At 35.3% G+C, this 9,641-nt stretch overlaps 1 protein-coding gene across 1 annotated transcript in view; it reads right to left on the reverse strand.

Annotated features, from left to right (window-relative positions):
• Positions 1–9,331, reverse strand: part of LOC120181234 (DDT domain-containing protein DDR4-like) — a 29,321-nt gene extending 19,990 nt beyond the window's left edge. The window contains exons 1-6 of the mRNA XM_039186401.1: positions 8,900–9,331; positions 8,697–8,807; positions 6,637–6,723; positions 6,510–6,547; positions 6,354–6,435; positions 5,597–5,703 (exon numbers count right to left, since the gene is read on the reverse strand). Of these exons, the coding sequence (XP_039042332.1) occupies positions 5,597–5,703; positions 6,354–6,435; positions 6,510–6,547; positions 6,637–6,723; positions 8,697–8,807; positions 8,900–9,331 (857 nt within the window). The remainder of the gene's footprint in view (positions 1–5,596; positions 5,704–6,353; positions 6,436–6,509; positions 6,548–6,636; positions 6,724–8,696; positions 8,808–8,899) is intronic.
• Positions 9,332–9,641: the final 310 nt, after the last annotated feature.

The raw sequence follows: 9,641 nt of genomic DNA on the forward strand, positions 1-9,641 counted from the left end.
AGCATCACAAATTTGGAGATCTTTTTGACAGAAGCTACATTCGAGACATTCTAACGGCGTGTCAGTTCAAAAGCATTTGCATTATTGATATTTGAAGACGCCTACTCTTTTGTTCTTTTACTGTTTCCAGTTAAAAGTTTGCCATTTCGTTGCCTAAAATTCTCTGTATTATATAATAAAGAGATGTCTTTTCTTGATAATTTCCCTTTTGCAAATCTTATTTTGAAAGGTTAAAACATATGGCTTAACTTGAAGTACATGAGATCATTTTGTATTATTGTGCAAAAGGTTTTGGAAAATGCAGGTATTCTGAAGTTGACAATGGTTTAAACATGTAAGCTGTGTGGCCATGGGAAACTAAATCCTCAAATTCAAAGAAAATCTCAGCCATTAAAAATGACCCAATGAGGTTACCATTAATCAAGAAGTTGGTCATGGGTACTGACGGGTTTCAAGAAAGAAATAAGTCAAGGTACTGTTAAGCGAGAGATATGGAATTGAGATTGTAACTGGGGTGAACTGGTCAAACGTTGTGTGCCCAAGATGAAGTCGAGTTCCATCGAGATCAAAAGGAGATAGAGTTCCTTCAAAGAAGAAACGCATTGAATTGCATAATTGCATACATTTTAGGCATGATAGGATCATGTCATTCATAATCGCATGATGGCTTAATATCTACAGGTTTCCAGGGATGGTTGAAGATTGAAGATATGAAAGCATCGAGATGAAGATACTGGTTTGAGATTTTGACAAGAATGATGTTTATACGAAAATGAGTCAAAGCAGATTCGATATCCAATGGCTCCAGACAAGTTTTCACGATGGAGATGGATTTTCAAAAATTTTCTCAACTTCTAAATTATTTTTTAGTATAATATTTTTCAAATATACATTCATGATGAATAATGTTTGATTTTCAGGTTTGACCTTTGAAGCAAATCATCTATAAGCCTTCACGAAAGAGTAGTGAAGCAAATTCGTTTGTTGAAGATTGAGTCCTATACTCTCTGAAGGAATAGGGAGCGGACAAGTTCGTTGAAGATTGAGTCCTATACTCTCTGAATGAATAGGGAGCGGACAAGTTCGTTGAAGATTGAGTCCTATACTCTCTGAATGAATAGGGAGCGGACAAGTTCGTTGAAGATTGAGTCATATACTCTCTGAATGAATAGGGAGCGGACAAGTTCGTTGAAGATTGAGTCCTATACTCTCTGAATGAATAGGGAGCGGACAAGTTTGTTGAAGATTGTTTGAGTCTTATACTCCCTGAATGAATAGGGAGCAGACACGTTTGCCAAGGATTGTTCGAGTCTTATACGCCTTGAAAGAAAAGGGAGCAGACCCGTTATTTGAAGATTTTTCAAGTATCACTTCTCTTGAAGTAACAGTGGAATGGTTTAATCTTTTGAAGTTCTCATGACCGGACAAACTCGATCATCTTTTGATCTTTGCTCTATTCTCGTTACACGACAATGAGCAAAGAGGGGCAGCTGTAGATGCTCGGTTTTATCCGAGTCTAGGTCGGGACAGGCCCCATTCAAGCCCAATGGACAACAGATATATGCACAAGAAGATAGCAGTTTGAGGGTCGATTTTTAGCAGTTTTAGTTTTTAAGAAATAACCACCCATCATCAGTTTTAATGGGATTTAAAAGAGAGGGATATCAACTACGGGGGGGATAGACAAAAAAAAAGGGACGAAAAACACAGAAAAAAGGAAAAGAACAGTACTTGTAAAAGGTTATTTCCCATATTCGAGGATCAAAGGAAGCAAAGGATCTCTCTTGTCATTGAATCAGAGTAATACACAAAATCAAAAAGGGGTACTTATTTCTATGTTTCCATCTCAATTGTTTTTGTAATTTGCTTACTATTTCTATGTTTCCATTTCAATTGTTTTTTGTAATTTGCTTGTACATGCATATGCTTTGAGTCAAAATCAAGTTAAAATATATAGAAATAACAGTACATTTACCTTAGAGGTTTGGGGTCATTTCTGGTGCTACTTCGAAGGAAAAAGAATAAATAGGTTCCTAAAAACAGAATAAATCAGTAAATATTTGAATCAATTCGTTTAAGGGTTGATGCAAATAGGAAAGGTTTTAGTCCATTTACCTTATTCGTCGGAAACATTATTGTTGGTTTTGTCGGAGTATAGTGGTATTATTGTGTGAGCTTCGAAGGGTAGATAGTGAGGGAGAGAGTTTCGAGAGATGGGAGTTGAGAAGAATATAATTATAAGAGGGTTTTTTTTTTTTATTTGGTTTGATCCATGGCCATTAAAAAATGAGTGAGGCAGTAGCGTTGGGAGGCAACCATTAAAGTTCAAGTTGTGTGGGTTTAGCGAGAGAGAAGAGGGGAGAATGGAGAGAGAGTGAGGCGTCTGTGCACTTTGGTTTCAACAAATCACTAAGTTTTTTTTAGTTAAGTTATAGTAAAGTTTTTGGTTAAATTAGGTTTAAGTCCATGATATTTATGCTTGCTTTTCTTTAAGTTTTTGTTTTAGTTTTAAATTAGTATGTTTAATTTTACATGTGTTCAGATTTAGTCATTACTTTAATGTATAATATATATATATATATATATATATACATTTTTTTAAAATTGTAGTTTAGCATGTCATGTTTTTATTTTTATATTTAAGTCACATTTGTACATAATATGTCAATATGCATAATTTATGATTTTTAATTAAAACATATGTATATAATTTTTGCATGTCACATTGTATGATATTTGTAATTCTTACATGACATTATTTTGCATAATTTGCATGATAGCCTCACGCGCATAACTCGACCTATTACATAATCGGACTAAGGGTAATACCCATTTAATTTAAAATTGTTAAAGTGGGCAGTCATAACTGATTTGAGGTCCGCTTTTAATGATTTTAAAATAAAAGTGTATCCCGAAAGTGAAACAAAAAAATTGATTCGCCACCTAAAATTTGGGAACGAGAGAAAAAGAGAAATGTTCGTTTATTTAAATATATCGAGAAAAGGTTGTTATATCTTTAAGATCTGGTCTCGATATTTGTAAATAATCGAACATTCTTTATCTTTCTAAAACGACTCGGTAATTTTAATTTAATTTATTTGAGTGCTTTTGAATGTTTTTAAATTTACATCTTTGTTTTATGAGATCAAAAATTAAATTAAATTTGAATTTGTAAAGTTCATTGCAAAGACGTTAATTAATCGGCTAGGTACCAATTTAGGGCGTTGTGGGGGTGCTAATCCTTCCCCGCACGTAACCGACTCCCGAACTTGGATTTTGGTAACGCAGACCATAATTTGTTGTTTTAATTAAAATTAATTTTTATTTAAAATAACAAACATTTTTTGGTGCCCAATCACACCCTAATCAAAGATTGGTGGCGACTCTTTGAACTGTATTTTTTCGATCATAAAGGAAATCCGAATTTTTTTTCGAAACGAAAGGTTTTTCAATCACATTTGTTTTTAAATTAAAAATCAATTGAAAGAGATAAATTAAAAATTAATGTGGTTTTCAAAATCTCACCTTTTTTCACCTTTAAGAAAAAAATCGTTTCGACACTTCACAATGAAATTCTTCAACATTTAAGGAATTACACAAGGAGGGAAACATAGTTTTTAAGAGTCTAAAAGGTGGTTGACCAAGGCGAAAGTGATGTCGCTAGATTTGGTCTTTATTGGTTGTAGATTCGGATAAAAAAGGACAATGGTTGAGTATTCAAAACTCTAGCTAGTCCAATAAGGTCTTCAAGGTAGTATAGGCCATTTATTTTCCTAGCACGCTCAATCATCTTCTTTATTTCTTGCTTCTGAAAAAACATTGTGTAGGATGAAATAAAACATTGCAGTTAGTGTCTTTGATAAGCTTTGGAATAGAGATAAGGCTAATAAATAGTTTTGGCACATGTAAGACATTTTTAAGCAATAAGGTTTTACTGATGGAAATATCTCCTTGGCCAGCAACCATTACCATAGTACCATCTGCAACTGTGATTTTCTTATTGCTAGAGCAGGGTGTGTAGATGAGGAATTTTAGTGATGAATTAGTCATATGATCAGTGGCTCCTGAGTCAATTACCCAGGAGTTTTGGGTATATGTGGGTGGATGATTCCAAGGCATTAGAATTCTGAGAAGATGAAGAAGATATACCTGAGAAAACTAGATTGCGTGTACCTGTAGAGGATGGTTTTTCTAAGGATTCTAGTAGGTTCTTCAATTTTTCTACTTCTTCCTGGTTGAATTCAACAGATTGTTCATCAGACTCCTTAGTCACATGTTTAGTTGCATAAGCTCTGCTTTGTCCTTTTGTTGAGACTCCTTTCTCTGTGGAGTTCTTATTTGTAGTCTGAGGCTTTCCATGTAGCCTCTAGCACTTCTCTTTGGTGTGACGAGGTTTTTTACAGTAAGAACACCATAAGGAGTCCTTGTTAACTGTCCTTGTTTCTTCTAATCTGCCTTCAATATTTTGTTGCTCCAGACGATTTAGTCCCTTAGGAGCAGCCCTAGTAACCAAGGCTGAACTTTCTATTTGATTATTTTCAACCACCACCACTCCTCTTCTTCCTTCTTCAGCACAAATGATAATAATAGTTTCATTCAATGAAGACAGGTCTTCTTTTCCTAGAATCTGGACCCTTACTACATCAAATTTTATATTTAGTCCAGCAAGAAAATCATAAATCCTATCTTTTTCTACAAACGTCTTTAGAATTGTTGCATCCTCACTGCATTTCATCTGAATGCATTGATAGTTGTCCATTTCCTACCACAGATTCTGTAGCATGTTAGAATACTCTGTAATCAATTTGCTTCCTTGTTTAGAGGCTGAAATCTTGCTCTTGATTTTATAAATCTGAGCAGCATCTCGAACCTTCGAATAGGTTTGTTTTACAACCTCCCATATCTCATGGGCGGTTCCAAGAAACATGGAGGTGTCACTAATTTCAGGTACCATTGAATTCCACAACCAAGACATAACCAATGAGTCCTGTTCATCCCAAGCCTCAAATCTGGGATCTCCTTCCTTAGGACATGTTCCGAGGAGATGACTAAGTTTACCTTTCCCTTTTAGGAAAGTCTGAACCAATTGTGACCACTACCTTGTATGTTTTGTAAGTCACTTATCGAATTAGAGTGACTTCCCTCACCCATTGTGCCTCTTTAAGCAGTTTCTATACTGCTGTAATCGCCCGTATCGCCTATATTTTGCTGATCAAGTATCATACCCTCTTAAAGAATAATAAGAACCAAGAAAAAAACGCTCAACAAGAAGATTAAGACACAAAAACGAGTAGCTCTATACCATGACAAAAGCCATGAATTTTACTGTAATTCACACTTATTAAATGTGTAAGAAACTTACAATTATATATAAAAGCCTAGCCCTTATCTTAGATAACTTCTAAACTAGGTAAGAGACTAATTCTAGCAATAAAACAATCTCTTAGATTTAGGATGCTAACTAAATAGAATATTTACAAATTCAACTCAATCTCCTTAACTTAGGTAACTAATCTCTGACAAAGTGCAACACTCAAACCAAGCAAGCTACAAGGGAGTAACGCATAGAAGCATTCTGACAAGCCCTGGACATTACCAGTAATTAATTCCCTGAGAATCACCTCCGACACGTTCTTTACGAAAGGCTGGAAGTTGAACACCATGTTTAAGTGAGTTGTCAATGTAGTTTCGGATGCCTTCTTGCTGCAAAATGTAACTTGAAATCAAATTCCTCGCTAGTAGAAACAATAGATTTATAGAATAAAACAAGCACAAAGGATAACAGATACCTTATCACACAGTAACTCAAGAAACATTACATTAGTTTGAAATTATGACTTATGATAGCATATAATTGGAAAAGAAAGAAAACTCTCCAAGTAACCGTTCAGCAAGAGCTACATAACTTAACTATAAGGAGCATATTACAATAACATAGAAGATCAAAACAGACATTTAGATCTAAAAGTAAATGTCAGGGAGTTGTTTTCTATGGTGATATCAAATTTCCTTCAATGCAGTAAGGAATCAAAAGAGAAGGAAGCCTTCAAATTTCATGATAACAATTTTGGACACATACACCAAAATTTGTATAGACAAGCATGTCACTGCATTAGTATCTGACAAAACCCAACTGTACCACAGGAGGTGTACAATCATCCAAACCTTAAACTACAGAAATTCAGTCATTCAGGATTTATTTGTAATAATGGAAAACTTAAATTTTAGTGCCCCTAAATGCTGCTTCAAAATTATAATATAATATTAATAGAAATCAAAGGCATGATCAAGATAAGAGAAACATAAAGCATTTACAAGTGAGTAAAAAGACATTTTATTGATGATGATCATACCTCAACACGAATGTCGCATAGTGCTTTCAAGATCACAACACGAATTCCAGGATCAAGTGACTTGTATACTTCAATCTCCGCCCTAACAAATTAGTATTCATTTGAAAGACTAAGCATTACATGTAAAGAATATTCCAAAAATGTATGGCAACTCACCCATGTGAAGCAACAATGGGAAGACCCCCATCTGCAACCTGAAAATGTCCAAAACAATTTATAAATATAACTGTAAGCAAGTATACTGCATTTTATTAAGCATAAATAAAAGGAGAGCACAAGTTACCCGATGCCACCAGTCTCTTAATTTTCTGCAAAGAACAGTAATCCAGGTATCACGTGTAAGGGGCATCCGAGTAATTGGAGGGATTGCCTGGAATGGAGAAAGTATATTGATAACTCATTGCAGTTGCAGACAAAAATACTTTTAATGTACTTGTTTTCAGGCAAACCATTTAGGTTAACAAATTCAATAGAAATCGTCATTCCCATATGAAGTACATACTACTTATAATTGTAAATGTTTCTAGTACAACAATTACACAGGCACTTAGCATTAAAAGTACCAACCAGAACTCCTTTCACTAATCACAGACATGCGTAAAGAGCCATAATGCTTTAGAGTTCATAGTCACTCTTGGGGACATGTAATCTACTTTTAAGGAAAGAACTGAAAAAATTAGAAACAAATTCCTGATGCACATTTTGTCCCGGATACTGTCTTATACACAGGTGGAATACACACAGGCAACAGGTAACCAAAACAAGGTACCTGGCACACAGGAACTATAGATATGATACACTTTAGAACCAAACAATCAAATACATGATGAGCTTCCGATAATTCACATAACTTACCACAACTTATAAACAATTTAGGAAGTAGAATCATATTGTTGGCAATTTTATTCAGTCCAACTTGTCTTAAAGTTTTTAATTTCGTCTATGTTGCTCATGCTCTTCCTTTTTTTTTTTTTTTGACAAGACTCATGCTCTTCATTTTTCTTGAAGTACCTGTGTTCGAAACTCGTGTTTGATACATGGATACAGGGATATGACCCTAAGGCCCCAACGATCCTCCAAATACATGAAAAACCTTCGAAAAGTCTAAGCATACCCGAAAAGGATACATACCCATATTCAATACTCACACTCAAGTTTGAGTAACATAGAATTTCTTACATGAGACCACCTTCAATCCTTTCCGAGGAACTCTTCAGTAAATCAGAGTTTAGCTATGGCTAATCTTTGAAGAATATAAAATTCTTTGAAGCTCCTTCCCACTCAATTATAGCTGGTATAATCATTCAAAGCAATGACACATTTCACTATTTTTGCTTCTATACAAGCGTGACACTGACATCCCATTCATAAGCTTCCAAATTTTCATCTAACCATAAACCCCAAAAAAAAATACATAATGATAAATAGAACCATTTGTAGCATGACAACATTTTCTTCATGCCCTAGGTTCTTTGTAAACCATGATATACACTAAGCAAATAACAACCTCAGGGACAAACAGCCTTAGAACAACAGTTGTTTTAGACTAGAAATGGCACTAAAAGTCCACAATTAAATAAAAATCAACCAAGAGAGGACAAACCTTAATGAATTAGCTAGTTTTCTCAATCGTAATTCACCAAAAAAAAAAAAAAACTTCATGCCTTTGTTTTCATTAAAGATTTAACACATAGAATTCAACCTCTTAATGGACAAAAAATCAAACGTTTGTGATTTTTCATGTGAGAACATATATCTTGAATTATAAATATTCCAAAGCAAACAACTTATCCATAGAATTCCATGTTCTTTGTAACTTCACTGATCTAATATAAGAAGTCAGAGTCCTAAGACGAGGAAGATGGCCATAAAGAATAAAAAAGTAGATTCATGTGTCAAATTGTTTTCTTGGGACTCATCAACAGCTACAGTTATAAAAAAGCCAATCCTAGCACTTGAATATGAAAGTAAAACACTCCCTGATTGTAAAGTAAAATAGCTCATATAGCTGCATCCCATAAAAGGACTAGCATACAAAAGCTAAATAAGGAAATTAAGTTCTCAACTAAAGAAAGCCATATTCGAGACCTAGCATGTATAACCATCCAACTATTACTCTGCCATTCAAAAAACCTTGGCAGAAATCTAAAAGCAAAAATGTATCACGGAAGAGAAATATCTGACTCTACAAACAACAAATTGCCTCAATAAGAATAAAAGCAATGCCAACAGGCAACAAGGCAACAATCATGAAAAAGAAAAATCTATACAAAAAATGGTATCGTTTGAAGCAGCCAACAATAAAACCATACATTTCAAAAGATGAAGAGGAAAAGAACGAACCTTCATTAAAGGCATATGAATATCTGCTAAAGTATCATTAGGAGTAATTAGCGCTGTTTCAAACTCCTCCGCCGAAAACTCCACAGCTATATTCAAAAGCGGTCTGAAAACCTGTTACACTCAAAACTTGTAAGTTACCTACAAAAGGCAAGCCTCATAATGAACTAATAGAAACAAAACAATACAATGAATTGGAAACTCACATGCAGGAAATTAAGTACTGAAGCAAACTCCCACATTGACAGAATGGTCCACCTAGGCAACTGCGAAGGCTCCGGCGGGTCCACTAACGGAGTAACGATCTTGCTATTAGCGCAGCATTGCTGCGGCGGCGGCGGCGACGAAGAATCATCACTCTCGTCCTTGGTTTGTTTGTGTTGCTGCAGGCCGTGTTGCCGCTCCTTCTTCGCCAGCTTCTGCCGACGCTCATTCGCGGCCTGATGCTGCTGAGCGAGCCTTTGGGAGGCTCGGATTGTACAAGCCCGCGAGGGACGATTTCTCCTCGTTAATGGCGGGATCAGCGTTGGCGAAGCGTTTCCGTCCGTGTGGATGGTTTCCGGAGCTTGGGTTGAAAGAGTGTCGTTTTCAGGTGAGTCGGGACGGATCGGAAGGGAAGGGGAAGAATCGAGGGACATTGTGGGAAAAGAGACAGATCGGAACGAGGGTTTTAGGGTAGTTACGGTAGGATTAAGTGTAGAAGATTCCCATTATAAAGGAAAAAGGAAAATTATTATTACTATTATTATGTATTATAAAAATAATAAACAAATACTCATAAAAATTAAGAAAAAATAGGAAACTGGAATTAGGGTGATTTTATTGATGGAGGTTTGTTTGGGTTAAGAGCAGTAAAGTGGAAAGGAGAACCGAAGCTCCAAACCATCACTCACTGGCTAAACTCACGATATAATGCTTTCAAAATAAATAATTCACGAGATAATGCAC

This window comes from Hibiscus syriacus, unplaced genomic scaffold (assembly GCF_006381635.1).
Source record: "Hibiscus syriacus cultivar Baekdansim isolate YM2019G1 unplaced genomic scaffold, ASM638163v2 tig00112518_pilon, whole genome shotgun sequence".
NCBI lineage: Eukaryota > Viridiplantae > Streptophyta > Magnoliopsida > Malvales > Malvaceae > Hibiscus > Hibiscus syriacus.